The 23,684-nt window shown below is 48.7% G+C and overlaps 1 protein-coding gene and 1 long non-coding RNA gene across 15 annotated transcripts in view; one reads left to right on the top strand and one right to left on the bottom strand.

Moving 5' to 3' along the window:
* Nucleotides 1–23,684, top strand: part of DAB2IP (DAB2 interacting protein) — a 180,079-nt gene that overhangs the window by 81,685 nt on the left and 74,710 nt on the right. For 10 of the 14 annotated variants that reach the window (XM_046901816.1, XM_046901815.1, XM_015279825.4 and 7 more), the window contains one exon: nt 9,323–9,441. In XM_046901816.1, the coding sequence (XP_046757772.1) occupies nt 9,323–9,441 (119 nt within the window). Of the gene's footprint in view, nt 1–8,853; nt 9,182–9,322; nt 9,442–23,684 lie in introns of those variants that run through there. The other 4 variants (XM_040649122.2, XM_040649120.2, XM_040649119.2 and 1 more) reach the window with 4 other exon arrangements.
* LOC121107049 lies at nt 1,593–9,560 on the bottom strand. The gene is made up of 4 exons (XR_005840392.2): nt 9,414–9,560; nt 8,165–8,315; nt 4,412–4,602; nt 1,593–3,172 (listed from the first exon to the last, which is right to left on the bottom strand). It is a non-coding gene; the product is annotated as an uncharacterized LOC121107049 (long non-coding RNA).

The following is a 23,684-nucleotide window of genomic DNA, read 5'->3' on the forward strand; positions in this document are numbered from 1 at the left end:
TGTTCTGTTTTATATCTCTGACAACTTTCCAGATGGGTATCCTAAGAAACATCACTGTTGTGTGCTGCTATCTCCCATCTCGTTCCTCACTGCCTTAACCTGAAGGTTAAGGTACAAGCTTAGGAGGAAAAAGAAGGGAGTGAATGTGGGCAAAATAGAAAGGAGCCTTGGATTGGTTTTCATTTGAATTTAAATTGATGAGTGAATATTTGTGATTTCATCTGAAAAAGTGAAACCACTGTCAGCTTTTCTACTTTGTTTTGCACAGAGGGGGCAGGAAGAGACTTCAGCTGCAGCCAATGGATGGAAGTGTGTGTGCTGCTGGGCTCCAGCCCTGTTGTGACTGGGAAGGGCTTGGGGGTGCTGTGACCTACTTTGGCAGTGTATAAAACCACCTGAAGTTGTCCGTTTCTTTGTGGTATGGTTTCAAGAGAAGAAAAAATTCTTCTACCCCATCCTAATTATTATTGCCCGTCTTATGCTATCTCAATTTAAAAAAAATGGCCTGATCCATGGGTTATTATGGACAGAAAACCTTTTGAAATCAAGGTCCATGTGCTTCTGAGGCCATCATGTGGGATATCTTTATTCCCCCGCTGCAATGCTTCTCCTTTTCACAGAGCTGTAAGCAGGAGGTGAATCAAACTGAAACACTCTAAAAAAAAAAACACAACTAATTTTCTGAAGCTGTGAGATGGGGACAAATGAGCATCACCTGAACTGCAGTGTCTGGAAATTCAGTTGTCTGAGAGGCGGCACAGGAAAAATGCAAAGCCTGATGTCCTGTCTGAGTTACAGGAGGTACCACTGCACCTTCACGTAACTCAGCGCCTTGGTTTGAATGCAGCTGTAATTACTGCTGAACGCAAAGGCTCCAATTTAAGTTTCAGAAATGTGGTGGAGGTCTTTGGCACTGAGAACATCTGCATGAGGCATGAGTCCCTTTTTAAATGAGTGACTTTCACTGCGAAATTACACAGCGAATCTCTGCCTTCACAGGATAGAACCCTTCAGGGTTCTGCCCCGCAGTGCCAAGATGTGAAGCACAGCTCCTGCTGGGCATCCTGAGCTGTATGAGAGCCCCAGCGGGTCGGGGCTCCGTGGCTGAGAGCCTCACCAGCTCCATCCTGGTGTGCTGTGAGGGCTGCAGGTGTTACAGCCCTGCAGGTGCTTTTCCTTGGATGCCCTCTGTAAAAAGTCTGAGTGACAGAAACCGTCAATCTTTGCAGAGTTTGGCTGTTTCTCATGCCTGAGTGGGATCACCAAACATCCCTATATACAGTCCTACCATGTGCTATAAATTCTTTATTTTATCTGTAGTGAAATGGCTACTTATATTTTAAAACCAGAATGGATGTAATGATTCACGGCCGATACCGAGTGTTTAAGTCATTACTGAGCTACTAAAAGTATTGTAAAAGTTTGAATTTATGGGAGTGTGAATAATTTTGTGTCAGCTGGGGGTTATTCCTTGGAATCTAAAAGGCACTCATTCTCTCAGTATCTGAGCTTTCAGAAATATTTACCAGATTGGAATCTGTTGCTTTCCATTGTAAAATAAATCTCCTGCGCATGCAGTGCGTGGAAGAGGGTAAATGTGAAACTCATTGCATTTAATGAAAGTCGAATACTTAAAACTCCCTATATCATATAAGCAAGGAAAGCCCACTGGAGATGTTCCCAGTGTTTAATAGCAGTTCAGCTGTGTACCTCCTGGAGTTGGGGGTTCTGTTTGCAGACACTTCACTCTCGTGAGGTTAACCCGGAGAGGATGAGTCCTTAAAAAAGACACATAGAAAATTGCTGTGGGACATCTTAGGAGTCCAGAAGTTATCTTTCACCTGCGGCTTTATACCTGCTGCTGGGTATCTAGTTGAAATCTGGGTGCTTCCTTGGCAATGCGTTGGATGCCAGGCCTGTGGGGCTGTGCTTTTTGAGAAGCTGTGTCCAGAAGAATCACAGGCATGCCCACCACTCTGCAGATAAGAAGGGCCATTCCTAAACTACAGACAAGGCGATCGCTCAGCTCCTCCAGCCTCACATGTGAGGTTCCACAAATGCATGCAGCCTGCAGCCGTTGGTTCACAGGTCCTGCCTGCATCAGCACGAGTGTGCATTAGAAAGAAGCCCTTTCAGTATTGGTTTGGCAATTGCCGGAATGCAGCTCGGTGTGTATGGGACAGCCAGCCATTCTGAGTGGCTTTCAGAGTCCAGATTTACGTGGTTTAACACGCAAGCAATTAACTGCAGTAAAATAAATTAAAATAAATATCTCAGCTTTGAGTTTTTGGAACAAAAATCGCTCTTAAAGCCTAAACTGGGGGAGTGAGCTTGTTTTAGTTAGTGACAGTTTGAGGAGCGAAACTGCATCCCTACCCACAGGACTCAGGGCTTCTCCAGGCTGTGTGATGAAGGGAAACAGCTCCGGCACAGCAGCACCTGGTGTCACTTCTGCTCCCCATGTGATGCTGGCAGTGCTCAGCACCTCACAGGACGTGCTGTGCCTCTCTCAGGGTTGTTCCTGCTAAAGAACAGGCAAAGAAGTTTTGTATATGAGCAGTCTCTCCATTGTACCAGTTAAATAAGGAAACTGTTTTATCCCATTGAATTTCTCCCCCAGGTGACATCCTTGCTTGGCTTCACCTTGGCAGTCTGTTTCTTGTTGTTCTTCTCTTTGGGTAAATAACTGTTTTTGTTCTTCAAGGTTACTTGCATTCTGCTTGTATCTCTCTTTCTGCATCATTCATCCCTGATTGCTCAATTACCCTTCTCCCACCTTCCTAAGGAATATTTATGTGTCTGGGTTAGATATGAAATGTTGACAGTATGATAATTATGGAAATGTGAACAAATAATCCAGAGTAGTGTGGTTTTGTTTTAATAGGAGAACAAAAGAATCCAAACTGAAGAGTGGGGTGATCCCTGAATAACGATGGCTGTTGAATTGCAGCTGTGTGCACGATCCTTTTTGGCAGTTGCATTCCTGCACTCAGACTGTCAGTGCACTGCTGTTCCTTGTGGGCACTGCAGGTGTCATTAGTGCTGGTGCAGGCAGACATTCCCAGTTTCTGGTTGCATTACCAGAGAGCTTTGGCTTGCTGAACGTTTTGGTAGTTCTCTCATCAAGGACCAGGGGCGTGTGCTGGCTGGGGGCGAACGTTTCAGTCTCTCCCTGATAGAAAAGAGCAGAAAAAGAACAGAGTGAAGTTCTGCAAAGAAACTTGCAGCTGAATGTCGGAAGTGACCTGAGAGAAGAGGTGTCGGCTGGGAGCTGCCGGGCTGCGGCGCTGTCCCTCCAGGGCAGTGGGAGAGGAGCTGCGACCGGGACGTTTCCAACAGGATAGGTACAATCGATAGGAGAATAGAACGTTAGCAGCAGTCCTTTATTGACCAGAGACGGAAAAAAGATGAGATGTTATGTGTTGAAGTTACTGCTTCTTCTATCTGTGATGTGCTGATACTTGCATGTATTAGATTTGCCATATTCTTAATTAACCCTCAGTGCCTCTCATTTGACATAATTTCAGTTTCTATGACCTAGACAAACCCACGCTGTCCCTTTGGTAACCTCTGGGACTTCAACACATCTCCATCTGATTTTTCAAATGGACAGAACTAAGTATTTCCAATGACACTGCAAATGTGATTAATCTTTTGCCATAGAAGGGCAGTGTTGCTAAGCAGCACTTACCAACACGGGTTGTTTCTCACATTCCCGGGCTGCTTTCTGGCCTGGCTCACTGACATGCCCTCACAGTGTTGTGTACTGTATCTCTGTGTTTATTCTCAAACCCCAGATGCCAAAGGATGTCTGCCCACAGCACGTGGAGCCGTGCGATCTGAGCTCTTATTGCAGTTGCTGGGCACACAGTATTCTTGTAGCTGGTTTTTTTTCATTCTTTTCCTTTTTATCCTAGTTCTGGGGTGCTTGTGTCTCCAAGGGGCTTTCCTGTCCCTGTGGAGTAATGCTTGAAAGTACCATCAGTCGCAACAAGCTTTTTCCTGCTGAGTTTCCTTGGCCTTTCCTTGGGGTTGCATATTAGGCAAGCCTTATCAACTGGAACGGGCTGTTCTTTGTCATGGAACCGGAGTGTGGGTACGTCGATTGATAAACCTGCAGGAACTTACCTTCTTAAGGTTAATTCAAGGATTCTGATGGGTCTGCTGCTCTCCTGCTTCAAATGGCACTGTGGCTGAGCAGCTCCTGCATGCCGTGTGCCCGAGTGCAAACAGACCCTATGGCAGCCCTGTGTGTGCCACCTCCTGAATAGAGCCCTTCACGGCATCTGACAGGAGGAGAATTGGGTGGTAGGAAAATAACTTCTGACTTGCAAGTTCAAATCAAAAGACCGGACAGAAATGAATTATAGATGAAGTGTTTGAAAGGATACATATGCTTACAGGCACATACCTCTGAACAAATACAAAATATTTGATCCGTAAAGGTCAGTGCTGTACATGAAATTCCCTCCTTTCTTGTATCAGTGCCAGGAGGCCACTCAGTGGATTACTTCAGTTCTCGGGCTTCCAGGAAACACATTTGATGCCTGAACTCCCCCTCAGCTTTTTATGGCCCTTGTAGTAGTTTAATGCAGTCATGCTCTACAAAGAGAACAGTGGAGATGCGCACTTAAGTGTCTTTACCTGGTAATGAACAATATCAAATGCCATCTGAAAAAACCTTCCTTTTATCTTGAAAGCTGAGCCTAACGTGGGGTATCTGTAGAAACAGGTAAACTTACTTTTGTTGTACATTTATGGCTACAATAAGACATTAGCATTGGCAAGGTTCTACTTGGATCACAAATGCAAGTATAAATTATCCATCCGTGCAGCCTCAGTAAAAGGGTAATTCTGTGGGCTGTGATGGATGCTGAGCAAGACCAGCAAAAAAAGATGATTGCAGACTTAAAGAAGTTTAATATTAAAAAAAAAGAAAAAAAGACAGGACCAGGAGAACAGATTTGCCCACCATTTTATACCTCTAAATGTATCCTCACCGTATAGAAACAAAGGACACCTAATACAAAATACCCCATCACACAGCTATGCTTGCAGCACGTACTTATTCATAGCAGTTTCATTATTAAGAGTACCAAAAAATATTGACATGCTCTTAAGGCCCCTCCAGTTGAGATTCGCTTCAACCGAAACAGAAAGCGATGGAAGGATAAAAATAGCCCCATCTGTTCACTGCTTCCTGCAGTACGTCTTTAGTGTTTGTTCTGCGTGGTCTTTGGATAAGAGCATTAAGGACTTCTGTCTGCTTCTGCAGTGTCCCCATCAGAGCGGTGCTTCTGCACTCCTTGGCTTTGCCCACGCGTGCCCTGTCTGCATCGTGCCGGGTTGGTGTGCGTGGAAAATCCCGACAGGCGCCAGGACTCCTCCAGACAAAGGCACACTGGAAGCACTCATTTGGTTTATCGACATGTGTCGTTGTTGTTTTTTAATTTCACATATATTGTGTTTCCATGGCGCTGACTTTTTGCCTTTAAAACTTTATCGTGTGAGTTCACTGCGAGTGAACATTAATGCTGCAGGAGTCAGACTCAGATACATGAGACTTGTAGAGTTCCTTTATACTTAATAAAACAGGAGCTCGAGAGGCAGACAAGACTTGGCCATCCTCAGTGCTGCACTCAGCGTAGCAGCCCTCCCTGCTCTCTTCTTCCCAGTTTGCTCATCCTTGGCCCAGGGCCTATGGAAGTACGCAGCTCCTGCTTCTCATGGGTGTGCAGCTCTGATCAGCTTATCCATATGCTTTATAAGTATTATAATACTCAAAATATTCAGATATTATGATATAATCAAATGTTCTTTCAGGGTGTTGAGCATTTGGAAATGCCAGTTGATAAGAAGGAAGAATTAAAATGAAAATCTCACCTTCCATCTGTGACAAGGATGGTGGTGTCAGACTTTGGGTTTGTCCAAATATGTCCAAAAAACCACAAGTCACAACAGATTAATTGTCCTGCTTTGGATAGTGGATGTCCTGTTCCAACTTAAACAGCAGCGCCTGTGATTAAGCCATTCCTCAAAAGGATTTGTTTTGCCTTCTTTCTTTGCATCTTATTATAACTTCAGTCAGCTCTTCTGATTACAGCGGCTGTATTCCGGGCTTGAGGATGTCAGAGTCAGAACTGCAGAAGCAGAACAAGAGAAGCAAGGCCCTTCCTCTCAGAAAGTGAAATCACCTGGCTGCACAGTGAGAGCTCTGCTCCACTCTTTACTGTTGTGCTCATTGAGTTCTGTGCCACATTCCTGTGTGGGCTTTGATGCCCGGATAACTTCCACACAACTGCACGGTTTGGGTGGTACTGCTCCTGACCGGAATGGTCACCTCCTCTCCACTGCCCCTGAAAGACCTCCTCGTGCACAGAAGTTAGGCTGTGCAAGAGGTGAACTTACACAGTCGATAGCTCCGTTTGCTTCCAAGAAGGTATTTCATTATTTACTTTTGCCCCGTGCCTAAAAGGAAGGTGGTGTGGGCCTGAGATTCACTCCTTGTATTCTAGCAGAACTTGAAAAATCATCCGGGCTAAAGGAAGGCAGATCTGCACTAAAGGAAGCAGAAACGTTATCCTCATCTGTGCAGACTGCGCTGGTTCTGAAGGAGCCCAGAGGTGCTCAGCCCACAGCACAGCACAGAACAGCCGCTGTGCTCCGCTCCGCCCGGCTGTGACTGCGGGTGGATGGACGGAGCACCTCCAGTGGTTTCCTGCCCTCGTAATGCCTGGAGGGATTCTTTGGCTCTTCACATTTCTATGTGTTGTTGTTTAGTACAGTCTATTAACTTCTTCTCAATGAAACCTTCCAAGTTAGCGTTCTAATTTTTTCTAGTGGTAGGTGCTGCCCACACATTGGAAGACACACTTCTGCCCTAGACAGCTCACAGTATAACCTTAAAAGAATATAAAGAACATGTAACATAAAGGGCTTAAAGACTTAAATTAATGGAACTCACAAGAATGCAGCAAGGCTAGAGGAGCAGGCGATGCTCGCAGGGTGGGATTAGCCTCATTCATCTGGAGATCAGAATCAGATGGTCTTTAAAGTCATAAATGAAGAAGTGGATGATGCATTTATGATCTCACCAGGAAAGCACGGCAGTCACACCCCAGGTCAGATTCTCTCTCTGTTGTCTTTGTGGCAAATGAGCTCCTCTATTTTTTTTTCTTACCCCATCTAAAAATGATGGGAGGCAGTAACACACACGTGAGTTCCTGGTCTGTGGCACGCACAATGGAGGTGCACAGTATTGCTACAGCACCGTAATTTGTCAGCATTAAAAAGAGCCTGACATCTCGTTCTCCCAATGAAGCTAGCAATGAAAACTGAAAATGGCAGAGTGTGATCTCCTTCTGGTAGCAATGAACGTAAAAACAATGCGGAACAGAAGGAAAGTAATGTCTTATTGCAACCCTAAATTCTCATTTCCAGATCCTGCACGAATCATCTCACAGTTGTCGAGATGTGACATGGAAGGCAGCGAAAGAAAGCAGCGATCATTTCTCACAGAAAGTCGTTGTGTTTTTCCTTCTCAAATCCCTTCCTGAGTTGGGATTTTAACGGGTCCTCGATAACGCTGTGACCGGCTGGGCCTATGCTGGCCCTGCTCAGGACTGGCACATAGGCAACAACCACTCAGCAGTGGCATTAGGAAAATAACGGCCAGGTGCACGCTTCTGTTTGTGCTTTGGCAGCGCTCTTAGCAGGCAGCCGGCAGCCTGACCTGACCTGGCCAGGACGGGAGCAGAAAGGGCTGATGGCTGAGGATGGTGCTGGCTGAGGGCAGAGCACAGCAGAAAACAGCTTGGCAATGGTCTGGGCCCTGGAGGAGGACATCCCCAGATGTGCTGTTTCATAGCCACATTGATCCCTCTTTCTGCACTTTCTGATGTTTCTCTATACCATACAAACAGCGTTCTCTGATGGTATTTCTTGGGACGGCCTTTGGTGCTGTTTGCATTCTGTTGGTGTGAGACACAGCAGCCTGCACTGTGCATTGAGCTACGGCAGCGTGCAGACAGCTCTGAGGGTAGGGCTCAGCTCAGGTGGAGGTGTGTTATGTACCTCATCTGTAGGCCAAGTGGTGCTTAATGAATGCAAAGCACCTCTGGGTATCTGCATGTCTGAAATTCCTGCTGCACTTACAGGAACTCACCTCCACAACAAGTGCCGCACAGACTGCCCCGGGGCATCCGGCAACCCGAGGAGGACAGGATGTGTCCTGTGAATGCGCTGGGTGGGGAAGGAGCGTTTAAATAGCACGGACAAATAACAGAATGGATAGAAGTCAGGCTGCGATTATCCTCCTGCAAAACATGTGAAGGATATCGGTTGTAAAAGGGAGCTGCTGAAGGGCATCTGACCTATGGCCACTGCTGGAGGCTGTCGGGAGGAGCTGCCCAGGGCTCAGGGATGGAGGGTACGGCCGCAGAGCTGCCTGCGGGAAGGTGCCCGCCCCTCCCCCCTTCCCGTACGTCCGTCAAAATCAGTGCTTTCTGCAGTGGATATCTCACTCCCTCTCCTGGGGGCGGCATGGAGGGGACACGTGCGGGACCTCGGGCCGTGACGGCTGTCCCAGGGATCGGCCTCATCGGCTGCCCGGGTCTGGCAGCACACGAAGGGATGCCGCTTTCGGCTCTGCTGCCAAAGCTCCACTCGTGTTCCCAGCGCCGCCCGCTCTGCCCGCCGTGCCTGACCCACGCGGGCTGTTCTGTGCTGTAAATTCCGGACACCACAGCAGTGTTACATTTTTACTGCCTTATTTAACCAAGAGATTAAACGTAACGTGCAGGTTACGGCGGGCGTTAACTCCTAACAAAAAGCAAATAACACAACTGCGAGATTTCCCATTAAACGTTTCGCGGCGGCGTTGCAGCGGAGCAATCCGGGCTCCGTGGCTCCACGACTCGCCCTCCCGCACAGAGAGCAGTGCGGCGCTCCTCCCGCACAGGTGCCGCCCGCCGCTCCCGGAGACGCGCACTGCGGGGCTGCGCGGGTACCGACCGCACCCGGGGCCATCTGTGCCGGCGGGGGGCGGGGGGGGGGCTCGGCCGGGCGGGAAGTTGTTGCCCAGGGCGGGTGGTGCAGGCGGTCCAACCTCCCCCTAACCCCCCCCCGGTGCGCTCGCCTCGTCTCTCCGACTGGATTTTGATGTGAGCCGATGGTTGCCACGGTAACAGCGGCCCCGGAGCCCCGCGCCGCCGCAGCGCCCGGCCGGGCTGAGCACGGGGCGCAGAGAGCGGGGATCGCAGCCGGGCAGCAGGCCGGGGCTCCTGCTTGTCTTAATCTTTAGTATTCTTGTCTCACCCCGCAGGGGTTCCTCAGCCGTCGGCTTAAAGGCTCCATCAAAAGGACAAAGAGCCAACCGAAGCTCGATAGGAACAGCAGCTTCCGGCACATCTTACCTGGCTTCAGGAGCGTGGACAATGAGAGGTGAGCGGCCGTTCCTCGGGGCACGGCGGGGCGGGATGGGATGGGATGGGATGAGATGGATGGGATGGATGGGATGGGCACGCCGCTTTTTGCAGCCTTTGTTAACGCCGTGCTCATCTTATTGGGAGCGACGGCACATCTGTGATAGAGGTGGACTTGCTTAATTGCGTTAGGGGTGATTTTAATGTGTTGGCAAACACACAGTGTGAGCCCTCCCTTTTTAGGCTGAATAGAATGTACTGAGGTGCCGGTCTGATGGGCTTTCCTCTCCCCAGTGTACCCGAAGTTGATGCTCCGGCACAGGAATAGCACAGAGATGGAGCAGCCGCCGCGCGCTGCGGGCATGGGAGGGAGGGAGGGAGCAGCGCCGGCTCAGCCCTTGTATGGACAACAACAGCCGTGATGTCCCCAGATCCCTTTCTCCTTCCACACCCACGATCTGGCACAGCTCTGTCACTGCTCCCGGGCAGCCCATGGCAGGGAGCTCTGTGGTGTGGGTTGTCCGGCAGTGGAGCAAACTGCATATAGAATTAAGGGGAAATGAGACCTGGTGGTTATTTTCCAGCTCAGTTAGAAGGTGAAGCTCTGCAGTGGGTTTGTGTGTATTTGTGTGGGTACATATCTGTGGGTGTGTGTGTGAGATGGCCACACATCTGGATAAACTTAAGTGTGAATGCACACGCAGAGCGAGGGCAGGGCTGGTCTGATGGGTGCCGCTGCCAGCAGCACACAGAGGTGTTGCTTCCAGGAGGAAAGGAGGTCCTGCGGTCTTATATGAATGTATTTAGAGCATGACACACAGGTATTGAAGTGCCAAAAAAAGCTATGTCTGAAAAATACGGGCAAATTGGGAGTACATGAATATAAATGTTTTGTAGCAGTGGATTATGAAATATCAAGACAGCACTTTAGGACCCACTGAGCACACGTTTCACTTTCAGACACAGCGAGAACAACTTCTTCCCTTTAGCTGTCCTCACCCACCGGAGCGCGGGGAGCTGCTGAATGTTTCTGAAACCTGGGTTTTTCTGTAGATGAACTAAGCTCGTTTCCTTCTGGGTTTAGCAAGTGGAAGGATTGTGCTGGTCAGTGCGGGGAAATACTGCAGAGGCAGAGTCCAAGCAGGGCTCTGTGTTCCACACGGAGGATGAGTGAGGGCAGCCGGGGATCTGCCCAGTGCTGCTGAGCGCCCCGAGATGGGCACAGAGGGGGCACACAGGGCAGTGTTTTCTCTCTCTGTAGATGAGTTATTTCATTCTGCAAACTGGCAGCGTAGGACGTGGGAATGAACAGCTTTGGGCAGCCCTGAAGCCAAAGTCGTTTTCCTAAATTAAGTCTGTGATTTCCCTGCTCTCCCCGAGCGGGAGCCCTGCCGCATGCTGGGCAGTGTCCTTCCTCACACAGTGCAGTCACCACAACTTTTCTCTAAAGGAATTTGATGAGTGGCTGTAGTGCATTTTCAGCATAGTGATTAAATGTGGAGTAGAGGAGCGGTAGCATTTGTCAGCCTTGAACAAACGGTAAGGATTTGCTTATCTGAGTATTTAGAAACTGAAGACGAAGGGCTTCAGGTATCACTCCGGCTTCATCTGTGATCCGCAGACACACCGCCGTCTGCAGGGAGCCGTCTGCCTCGGCAGATTCTGGCACTGAGCATTCCCAGCACTGTCAGGTCAGTGGCAGTGAGCGGGTTTCCCTCTGCAGAAGTCCTTGGCCGTAGGTACAGCTCTGGGAGAGGTGAAAGAAAGCAGCAGTTGGGCTTCTCAGTGACACACCTATGGCTTGGTTATGGAGATAATTCTGTCCTCCTGAACCTTCCCATGTCAATTAAAATGCATGATGCGTGCAGCTCTGTGTACGGAGGGGCTTGACTCCTCACATCACTCTCAGTCGGTTTGTGCTCTTCTTCCTTATCTCTCTTGAAATCGAAGAAATGCTTCAAAGAAGCATCTGCTATCAGCATTGCTGCCTAAATATTTGATTCCTGACTCCATCTTGTATTGAAGCTGACTGTCCGCAAACTCCTGCCTTTCTCATGGAAGTAACCATTGGAACAACATTCTGTTCTGGAGCTTGGCAGAATTTTTGCAGTGATGCCGTAGCACAAATGAACAGTGCAATAAATGCAGACAAAGCCCTCGAGGTTAAGTATTGAGCTGTAGTTGTAGGAGATCACAGATGATCGTTACCTGGGTTTGGCATATCTGAATTGGTGCTGTGTAATATCTCCTCCTTATCTTTATTTTTGCATTCCTTGCATGTCCTGTTTGTCCTGCTGTGTATAGCAAGTGTGTATAAATACACAAAGTGTGCACAGACGTGTACAGACAACCAGCAAGGTGATGTGCCATGTATGTAGAGAATAGAAACGTGTCTGAGTTTGATAAATGTATGCATTTAAATTCATTATGTCATTTTCAAAATGGCACGTGATTACAATGAGGAATTTGTACAGTGTGAGTTTTATAGCCATGCAAAACGAGGAAATATCTGTAAATGTTGGAAATGGCACAGAAGGTCTCCGTGGCAGCCCTTCCAAATCGCCCTGCTGGTTCTGTGTCAGGCTGCGTTCCAAACCTCACAGCAGCACAAAGGGAGCAGGCAGGTACCTGGAAGGACCTCACCGAGCTGCTCGTACAGAGCGAGATCCTGCAGCCCCGAGAGGAGCTGACAGCTCTGCCATGTGTGGGGTTCATCTCCGCAGAGCTGCTGTGCTATGTGCTGCGGTCCCACTGCGATCTGCTGTGTGCACGCGTGGTCTGAGCAGCTCCGGGGAGCCCAACGGTGCCGCCTTAGGAGACCCCTGGGCAACTTCTTTTTGTCTGTAGAGAACGTCTGAGGAATTGTCTGAGCAGCACCACAGAAGAACACAGTGATTGCAGTCAGGCAGAGCTTATGTTTGTAGGGCAGACGTGGTTGTATCTCATGGCATCTGATTTTCACACTGATTGAGAGGAGATTGCTTTGGAAAAGGTGGAGTAAGCGGTTGGTGCTGCCTTCAAGTGATGGCGGGGCTCAATGCAGTGCGGCTGCACGCATCTCCCCATCCTTTCACATGCTGATGTTCTTCCTGGTAACAGCAACGGGGTACAGATATTGATTGTGAATAGAAACAATATTGCAGCAAGTACAGCCAGGGTGTGGTGTGAGAGCTGTGTTCATCTGGTACAACCCATTGGTGTAAGTGTGAGATTGCAAGGAGGACTGCGGGATGGGCGCTCCTTTCAGGTTTTGTTTGCACAGCCACTGGTTAGAGCTAGAAGAGGGTTCTGCTAAAGAGGCTTCTTGCTAACAACGTGTCCCACATCCTGACTTATTACAGCAGCTAACGAAGTTTTAATCATGGAGCGCTGAATGTTTTCTTTGTAGGGGCCTCTCTGGAATCAGCCACAAGTCAAACATTTGGCAGATGGATTGTCCTTAATTGGACCCACATTTCTGCCACGGAATGGGGGTTGGAGACAGTTCCTAGGTTGGGCTCTGGGCACACTGAGCAGGCCTGGAGAACTGAGGGAATATTCTGCTGCACTTATTAATTGTGTTGTTTGGGCATTTGGGTTGTTAGATCAGTGCCGAGAGGAGAGGGACACAGAGTCACTGTATGGGATGAAAGATGGGCACTCCGTGTAACTCGTTATTCTGATGTAGTCCTGACGCTGATGGCTCCTAAGGACGCCTTTCTCAGTGTGCTGTGTTCCTTCAGAGCTAAGGGACACTCAATTAGTAACATTTGGGATTATTTTGCAAGTTTTTGTGTTGGTTGCTGTTTGCATAATTCCAGAAGATAACGTTCCGTTTATGGGTTTTTTCCTGGCACTATAAAAAATCTGAGCATATGGCAGATTGTTAAATGAGCCTCAGCCTGGGAAGGGCTGCAGCCATGCTTTGGTAACACCAGGGCCTGCACGACTTCTACTCCCTCTTTCAACCATTCAATTCTTATGCCACCACAAAGCATACGAGTCACATACTGCAGCACATTTAACTCCTGATGCAGCACCAATGCAGTCTGCTCTATGGGTTCCAAACATTCATAAAGTTTATTTTGATGCAATAGGAGAGCATTAAGAACTTCTGAATATCCGTACTCACACGGTAAGGTTAGTCTGTGGGTTCTTGTCAGGTCTCATTATCGTTTATCTATTCCCAACAAACCTGGTAGGCCAAATATTTTTAGACGTGATGAAGTTGGTTGACGAGAATAGGGTGACTGCTGCATTACAGAGCATGCAGAAGTGGCTTTGTTTCCTCTGGGAAGAGGAATGACCCCTACACAGAGCAGGCCCTGGGCAGAGCCATGCATGGAGCTTGTGGCTGCTTCTGGCTCCTTGCTGAGTGGCTTTGGCTGTGAAGTGTTGTAAGCAGGAAGAGTTAGAACAGCAGGTGCAAGGTGGAGGCTTTTTGTGATAATGCAGATATTTTGAGGAAGCACCACCAAGTTTGTACATGGAAGCCATTCTGCACCATCAGCTATACCTGGAAAGCAAAATGTGACGTGTTGCAAAGCGGAGCAGGAGCACCCAGTGGGTACCAGCATCTGTGCTGCAGAGCAGAGCTAACATCTGTTCTCACTCCACCGCACTGCCAGCAAACAAGAGCAGCTCAGGTAATGGGGAATGGGCTGAGGAGTGCTGCCCACACAGAGTGCTGCATTTATGTCAAGGCAACCTTGGCTGGGAATGTGCAAATCAACCTTTTAATGGGATTCTTTGGCAAAGTATTTCTTGAACCAGAGAGTTAATTACTGATCTCCAGTTAATGGCTATGTTCGGAAGCTACAGTGAAATCAGAACTGCTGTGAAGGAGAGACACGGGAGGAAATGATCCCTTCTTCACACAATGTGTTACGTCGCTCATTGTCTTCTTCATGGTTACAGGAAGTTTAGGGACTGGCATTCAGATCATTTTAAAGGGATCGTGTTCTGAATGGAAAGCGGATTTTGGAGTTTTCTTTTGGCATCCACATAAAAACAAACAGACCTTTTTATGGAAGAAAGGGTAATGCTCAGCGTTGTAAGAATAAGGTCCAGGCCGTGGAGCCCTGGTGCTTCTCTGCTTCTTGGCTTCCCAGCTGCTGGAAGCCCCACACGGTGCCCCACGGGGTGCAGCTCAGGCTCTGCCTCGATTGGAGTCACGTAGCAAAATTATCAAATCCTTCCTACTTGGGCGTCTGCGGCACTACTGGGATAATTGGCTTCATCCATCTTACAATTAGCTTGCAAAAATATGTTTTGCATTCCTGACCTTTTCTCTATAAGCAAGGCCATTGTTTCACTGTCCTGCTTAATTACAAAATATAGTGTTGTGAGGCGGCACAGATGACATCGTTGTATCGTTGGCTCTAATTTGATGAGACATCGTAATGGGGAGTTTTCATACCGAGGGCACCGAATTCGTGTAGCGTGAAGCTGCATTTCTCTAAACCTACTAAATAAGGAGAAGTTAATTTTATGCTCCATCTTTTTGACGTTTGTAATCAAAGCATTGTATTGCAGCTGCAGATGGTTAGCATCTGAAGAATGTTTGGCAAACCCGTACAATGGGAAGGCATTGTTTCTGCAGTGGAGATCAGGTTGGTTAATGGACAGGAGGAAGCTTTCTTTCCTTTCGCCATCCCGCAGCCTGCAGGGATGCTGTTGGCCATTGCTGGTGGAGGTGTTGGTGTGGGGCTGCGGTGTCCCCCAGGGCAGCAGTTCTGCTCAGAGTCCTTTGGCACCGCCTCTGAGCCGGGGAGCAGCTGAGCCGCTGTGCTGATGGTGCTCCGATATGCTTCAGATGGAAGACAGAGGCTGCCACGGCACTGCAGTAACATTTTGTTTCCACACAGAGCGTTTATTCTGACTTTGCCCTGTTGGGATTTTCGTCTGCATGAATTTCCGTGCAATTACATTAGTGTTACTCTTCATGTCAATAAACTGAAAGGAAAAAAAATGCCATCCGTACAGCTTTTATACCAGAAAAAGCTTTGCGATGGTTCTAGACTCTTCTGCTTGGTATTTTTTTCATCATTGTCTGTTTTCAGTAAAACGAAGGTACTTTTATCCCCGGCTTCAACGTTCTGGCACACAATGAAAAGTGCCCGTGATGACAGCACTCCTTGCAGACCAGCAGGGTTGGGCTCACTGTCCATGGCTGCACTCACAGACACAGAGCCATCGTCGCAGTCTGAGCGGGGCAGCAGGCTGATTTAATGGGAAATTATTCTTTGGGGGTGGGTTTCTGTTTGATCAGAGCACCGAACCAAGTCAGGGAACTGCAGGGTAATGGGAAGGTGGCAGAAAAAGCCCTTCCCTCTCAGGGGCAGCGTGCAGTGGCATTAATTAGTGCTGGTACCAACCCGGGCTTCAGCCCATGCCCCCAGCGCTGCGTGGAGTCTGGGAGGGCTTCCACCTGGCTTCTGCTTCAGGTCTCCATCTTTCACAATGGAATTTCCCATCTCAGGAAAGGTACCTTGCTGGATGCGCCACATTTTTCTGTCCTGTACTGTTTTTTCTATTGGCAATCAGTATTAGATGTCTGTTGGAAGGAGGAAATGTTCAGAAACAAGCTTGGCTCAGTTCTTCATTGAAGCTCTGCAAGGCCTTGGTTGGAAGGTCCGTGTGAGGGGCAAAGACCGCTGTAAGAGTGCATCCAGCAGCTGAGGTGGGCAAGGTTTTCAAGCCTTTGTTCCGAGTGCTGGAGGACGCAGATGTTTGACATGAATATCTTGTTATCCAATTTCATATTGCAGTGGTGGTGCACAGAAATGCGCTGATTGTAGCTGGAGGCAGCCCGTGTGCTGCCGGCGCTCGGTTGTACAGAGCATGGGCTGTAATGATGTTCGAGACTTGTGAATATGAAATAACTCTGTCAGGTTCATCCATCAACACGCGGGGAGAAAAAAACAGCACAGAAAAATGTGTTCCTCTGTCCTTCCTCCTCCCGCACACTTTGATAGCGCCTTACAGCATGGAGTGCCCTCTGCAATGATTATTAGGGGGATTTCAATGCGTTGTTCACTCGTGGTGTCTTCTTATGGTGCTGATCGTATGGTCTTGTTTGCCTCACTGCCACTGCTGAGAATCTGCATTTTCAGTACAATTGCAGAACATCTCACTTATGTTACTTATGCTCTCTGCAGCAAAATTTGGGTCAGGTGTGATGAAAAGAAAGAATTTGTTTTAATTGAACTAAGGCAGTGCATTTTAGCTACAATTAAAGTATAATTTGTTTCAAAAAATACTTAACTGATTTGAATTAAAGCCAGAAATATGAATTTGGCTTTAATCCACACGTGTTACATAAGCAGTTCTGTGAGATAGGGATGTGCCATGCGTTGTACGTGATTGATGGCATGCAGGAGAGAGGCATTTGTTCACAAAACGATGCCAAGGTGTTAGCAGGTATAGAGCCACAGGTATTATATCAGCCTGTCCCCTTTGTTCACATTTACAAATGTCTCTGGGATTATGCAGGCCCTGCACAATAACCCTCATGCTCTGCTGCTGGTACATGAGAGATTGCACACATCCCCTATTTGAAGTGTTCAGTGCTTCTTCCCCATAGGAGTCCCTCTGCAAAGTAGTCCTGCAGTAGTTACCAAATGATTTACATAACTCTTACCTTGAATAATTAATATTTTGCTGTCCTTGCTGTGCAGGGAGCTTTGTTCCATTATGGATGTGTCGCTATATAGTACCGCTCTCAATGGCACATACATATACATAAAAACAGAAAGATTGATATGTATTTCAGGCAAGGTGAGAACAACATTTTAAAAGACCGCAGCGCTTCTGAGCACTGCAATGAGGGCTGTGGGCAGCAGAGCAGCCTCCTCCCAGCAAGGCAGGCATGGCCCCGTGCTCACACCTGAGCAAACCTGGTGCTGCTTGGTCACAGGGCTTGCCTCAGGCCTGTTGCACAGCGGCAGGGCCATGGGCAGTACAGCACTTCTCCTACGCAGGCACGTTCTGGACCAATAGAGGAGGCTGAGGTGGCTGCTCATGAGCTGTCTTTTGTTGTAACTTTTCCCTTTTCAGAACGCGAGCTTTGCATGCTTTTAAAATCCCATTGCAGCAGGTTTTATTTCTTCTGCCATGTGCTGAAATAGTTACATTGATTCCATACCTTAACAGTTCTAATTGCTGACGGGGCGCTGCTCATGATGACTCCACAGCCTGGCGTGTCCACCATACCTTTCATTAACACTCCAAGTCATCGTGGAAGCATTTGTGTGGCTCAGGGTGGGCGAGCGTGGGGACTTTGGCCATCAAACTGCTGAGGGCAGCACCATGCAGCTGCAGGCGTGGGGCTCCAATGGCACCACTGAGTGCTGCCCAGGGGCGTCCCACTGCGCTGAGCAACTGCAGCAGCTCTGCACGGAACCTCACAGTCATCCAGAATTAATTATTCACTGATCATCGCTCAGACTTTACGGATTAGGGAGCAGGATTGCAATTAGTATTTCATTTCTTTCCTTATTCCCTGTTTGCTTAAATTAGAGATTGCATGTTAGAACCAAGCGAGGATTGATATCCCAGCAGTGAAAGTTCCCTGTGCACCGGGAGGCAGCAAATCCACTGCAGCCTGTAAGCCTCCCAGAGAGACAAAACACTCCCATCAGCTTGAGGAGCTGAAATGTTAGAGGAGCCGGTTTTGCTTAGGTAATGTTTGAAGGGAACAGATGTGCCCAGTCTGCCAAGGCAGTAGAACTTTGCTGGTGATATCCTGCTGTTAGGATAAGAACATTCAGATATTGTCTCTCTGCATCCATCACCCAACTCCTCCCCAGTCTGAGCCGCACGGCAGCAGGTGTGCGCTGGGTTCTGCAGCCCGGCTGTGCAGTCCTGTAGCAGCTGGTGTAACCCCAACCCGCCGGGCTGCCGGGTCGTGGAGAATGCAATTTCAAGTTTAGTCATTACAGAAACGTTAGCCAAGAGTTGAAAGTCTGCTTTACTGGTGAGATTGTGTCTAATGCGAAACCTCAAGGGGGTTTTCTGATTACACCAGTAACCACAGTCTGGGTCACACTTTGCAATAATTATCTCGATGTCTGAGAGGTTGTTAGGAAGTCCCCAGAGGAAGGGGCCCAGATGCATTGCAGAAGAATTTAGAGGTCTATGCTGGCAAACTTTCAGCACTTAGAGATTTATTTAAGTTAGCTCTTTTAATTGCTTTCTTGCATCCCTGTTCTATTCTAAGCTCTATGAGCTGTCTAGGGAAGAAAGTCTAGCTACCATTAATCTCCTCAATCCTTCTTCCTTTAACTAGGTACTTCTGGCTTCATTTACACAGGCATTTGAGCCCTGCAGAGTGGCTCATAATTGTGATTCGGTTTTAACATGTTCTGGGAGAACATGTAACTTAGGAGAAGTCATCAGCTGACTTCTGTGTATGAATTCTTTCTTAACTCCCATCTCTTAAACGTAGCTTATGGTCTTCGTATAATGTAGCTGCTTCTCAGGACTGCTGGCAGCTTCCTTGATTTGTATTCATAAAGCACTTCTAAGTCCTTGAGTGAAACCTGCAAGAAAAGGGCAAGGAATTATTTGTCTTTGTTTCGTTCTTGTGGCCTTCATGTTCCCATTCCAACGTGCACCTGGGACTCCCTGTCTGGATGCCTTCATACCTACAGCTCTTAGTGCACAGCAAGGCAGGGCGTCTCGCCCTCCTCAGATAAAGCCACTCATGTCGAGGCTGTCACTCCCCTCATTAGTTTCAGTTCCAGCCCTCTCAGGGAGGCAGAGCCTCTGCACATCCCTCAGTGACAGCCAATGCTGTGGTGGCAGGGAGTGAGGAAGCACTGACAGCAGCACTGAGCAGAGCACCGCCCGGGTTGCCCATTGCCGGCTGCTGGCTGCTGCTTCCCGGCTGCACTGCGTGGTTCCCTCCCATGAACACTCCAAGTCTCATTGCTGCACGATACAGAGCCAGCTTTAGTCCTGGGAAGGTTTTGTTTTCAATTACATTTCGTATCAGTGAGTGCCGCAGATACAGCCAGATATACGATACATGATTTAGAGCAGTAATATTTTTAAATCTATTGTTAGTTGTCTTTCATCTTTGTTATCTGTTCCTTGCCAGTAAGTAGGCAGTTTCTTCCTCATTTCACTGTGCATTGCTTTGCAAAGAGGACATCTGCCCAACAGCTCCAGGGCCCCATGAGGACCCCCCTTCCCACCCCATGCCCAGGGCCCCCTGCCGCCCACCCACAGCCCAGCCTCCCTTCTGTCCCTGTCCCTCACTGCCTCAGAACGTATCTTTGTGTTGAAATGGAGTGATAGAGAGCCGGCATTACACGGAGGATTGAGTTATGAAATAATGGGGCTAATAAGATGTAGAATAACATGACTGTCCAAGTGCAGTCTGCGGAGCGGCAGCTGCTGCGCATACACTCAGGTTATCAGCGTGCGGCTATTTTGTGCTGAGAGGGCTTAGGTGTAATGAGAGTTCCTGCATCACGGGAACTCTTGACAATGAATAGTGACATTTTCCAATAACAACTTTCAGAAACGAAGCAGCCCTCCGCAGCAACGCGGCGCTGCTGTCAGCCTGCCTGGGGAAAGCCCTGCCTGCCCCCCCCGCACAGCACATCGGCTGCTGCTCTGCCCCCCCCCCGTGCCCACCGCCCCGCTGCGTTCCAAACCAGCACGTCCCTTCTGCTCGTGGCTCCTGCCCTTCCACATGGCTGAGAGCAGCGCGTCCACATCGTCAGGAGCAGAGGAGTGCTGTATCACCTGCAGCCCGGCAGTTCTGTCTCCTCCGGTATGCTGTGATAGAAGCACAGACCTTGTCACCGAGAAGCTGGGATTGTGTCACTCAGCTCTGTGAGTGGTTTTCCTGGCCTCACTTATTGCTCTTGTATCTTCTTACTACAAATGTCAGTGCATAAAGAAGGTAGGATTGAGTTTGGGTTGTGCTCTTGATATTGAGTATATCAGTTATATTTATTGGAGAAATCGAGCCCTCCTAATCGTGTTCATCCTGATAATTGAATGAAATACAAATAAATCATCAAAACCTATTGTATGATAGAGATCAAGGTGGGCCTGCTGATTCAAGAAGTGATCGGTAACCACCCTAATAAACATCGTGAGATGGCTTTGCAGCTATTCCTGTGACCAATTGCTGGAGAAAAGATGAATAATTAGAAATCCAAACATTTGTGAAGATGAAGCCGGGCTGTTCCGTCCGGGGGTTTTGGTGCACCATCTGTATCCAAAAGCACAGAGGAGAGCGTTGCGCTCAGCCAGGTGCCCAGCTCGGCTGGTCTGGGGTCAGGGAGCTCCTTGTCAATGAGTCTGCCAAGAAGATGAGCCTTTTTGTTACAGTCATAAGCCTATGTCTGTTGCTGAGCTGTAACAAGCTGAGAATCCGCTGGACGGTAAATTGTGACACATGCAAACAAACCAGGGAATTGTATGTAAGATGCATGGGGGAACTCTGCTTTGTGCATCTCTCGTCGCTGGTATTCCCTGCTACAGGAACTCTTGCTGCTTAATTTAGTGACATGTATGTCTGATTTTCCATTTTCTGGAGGCTGTGGGAGGGGACGTGTTTGGCTCTGCTCTGCACCGAGGGGCTCTTTGCTGTGACTGCGCTCCCCCAAGGCCTGCGGAGGCGGTGACTTTCCCCAGCCCACGCTGTCTCTCACCATCCCTGCACCTCTGCATGCAGGGGAGTGGTTTTCCACAACAACAATTGGTAGTCACAGCTCTCATTTCAAACAGCATGAAAATAAAGCGGACTGCATCCAAACGCGCTCCCACTCCGGAGTCTGCAGATGGGCAGCGCTTCTGCTCCTGCTTGAATAATCACTGCTGCTAAATATAGAGCAGAGCCGCGGGCCGGCGGTGCTGTGAGGCTCCAGCACCCCCAGCACAGCAGAGCACCATTCCCCCATTGTGATCCCAGCCTTGGCGCTGCTCTGCATCCCCATCCTGCACTGCTGCCCCGGCTCTTCCCGGGACGCCTGAATGGAAGATCCTTTCATAGCCAAGATGTGATTGTAACTTATTTATTTTATTTTCGGTTAATATGACTGCGGTACAAATGGGGCCTTAACGCCTAAGGGCCTTGCCTTTTTGGAGTAATTCCTTATGACACGTGTCAGGCTCTGTTTTATTCAGGTGGGTGGTATGATATTAAACAAGAAAGCAAGCTTGCACTTCCCTGCGCCGTGTTTATGTGCGTGCTCTGGCACAGAGGTACTTATCAGTGGAATGCCATACCAAGGCTATACCCAGTTTGAAACGCCTTGTGAGTGCCAGGTGGGCATTCAGATCCATCCACCCGCCTCACACCAGCATCCCTCCTTCCATCCCCTTGGGCAGGGCCGAGTGGGGCTGCGGGAGACGGTCCTTAAGTAATGCTCCAGACAAACACTTCTGTCTGAATGGAATATTGATTTTCTAATTGCTGTGCTGCTGTTAAATGAGTCGTTACTGGAGAGCAGAGGGAAAGCAAACTCAAGTGCATAGCAAGCGAGCTTTGGCTTGTCTGCTAAACACACTCAGGGTGTTAATGTGTGAAACTCAACAAGTGGAGTAAGGTGGAACTGTTTGTACGACACAGACGGGCTGACCCTCACAGAGCCCTCCCAGCCCTCGGTTTCACGCCGTCATCACACAGCTGGGGGATGACAGACGGCCCCGAGGTGGGGCCCATCCCACACACCCCGCATGCGGCCCCTGTGCTCCAGAACTGCCCTTCAGACGCGGGAGCTGTGAGGGCTTTGTGTTCCCATGGCGCGGTTGGGGCCATGGGAGAGCAGCCAGATGGCCGAGCCCTGCTGAGCTGACAGCCGCGGAGCGGGAGGGTGGGCAGGAGCTGAGGCCTCAACCCCTCCGTGGGGTGCAGCTGCGGGATGCGCCCGGCTCCGACTGCCAGCTGAGGCCGGGGGAATCGCTGACCTGGATCTTATTGGGGGCCCCCCAGCACACAGAGCATGTGGAGCTGTTGGAGAGGGTCCGGGATGGCTTTTCCATCCGCTTCAAAATATTTGAAATTTCTCCTCATGTCTTCATTGTTCTCTTCTATTACAACCAGGAAAGTTTAGAAAACCAGTTAAATGACAGTAGGTTTCTTCCAGTTGGTGCTTCATTGGCTGGAATTCAGATCTTGATAATGAGATTGGAGCTCACCTACCGCTCTTTCAGGATTGCAATAAGCTGGTGATAGAATAAGCTAGGCATTGGGTAAAATCTGCTAGTTTTTTTGGCAAATTAATGAGATGTTGTAACAGACTGTTTCTAACAGAGGACAGCTTGGACTACGTGAACAGATTTGAAGCGGTGACGGAGTGAAGCAGGACTGTTATCCTGTTTGAGGGAGAGATGAAGTGCAGTGTAAGTCCAGAGGCAGTTCCCCTTGCTTCGTTCTGATACGATGTGTACTGTTGGGCAGTATTTCCTTGGAACACAGACACTTAATTGCTGTGAAATCAGGGAGATGCTCTACTATACATGTGCATAAACAAGAGGAAGGATCACAACTGAAGCTAAACCCAAGATGCCACCAAGTAGGATGATCCTCTAAATGGGATACGATTCTTTCTCTACTTATCTTTAGTGCTACTCTACACACACTACGAAAACTGTAATCTCAGAGTCACTGCAAATGTGCAGGGCTGCCCCACAGCCTGGGAGTCGTGGGGTACAGCGGGAGCAGCAGCAGGGCTGGGACGGTGCTCCAGGAGCAGCTCAGAGCAGTGTGGGCACCAGACTGGTGCTGCTCCTCATGTTGGATCTTGGTGAGGCTGCTGGCTCTGCCTACAAGTCTCGGTGTGTGTTTTTGTGGAAATCTCCTGCTTGTGTCCCAAAATGGGAGTCTGTCAGATACTGAATAAATGCAGGCAGTGCTATGCAGGGACGTGTTACAGCAGAGGAAATAGAAACATAGACTTAAACAAATTAAAAAGATGGTAATTAACCAAATGAATTTCATCCTGGAGATAATCAGATGAATACATTTAGAGAGAAAATAATCCCAATTCTCAGAAAACAGTAATTAAAAAAATATTCAGTTTTGGGAATGGCTCACAAGCGAGATTGGAGGCAGGGAGTAGACTAAAGCAATGATCAGCTCAGTTTGGGGTGGTGTCTGATGGGGTCCCAATGGTCCATGCAGAGCTCCGTACCGCCAGATTCAGTGTTTGGGAAGCATCCCCATGTGAGCAAGTTACTGAGCAGTGAGCGGAGCACAGGGCACGACCACTTGTGTTTTCTAGGTCAGCTACAAGATAACAGAGGGCGAATTTCATAACT

Source organism: Gallus gallus, chromosome 17, assembly GCF_016699485.2.
Source record: "Gallus gallus isolate bGalGal1 chromosome 17, bGalGal1.mat.broiler.GRCg7b, whole genome shotgun sequence".
Classification (NCBI taxonomy): domain Eukaryota; kingdom Metazoa; phylum Chordata; class Aves; order Galliformes; family Phasianidae; genus Gallus; species Gallus gallus.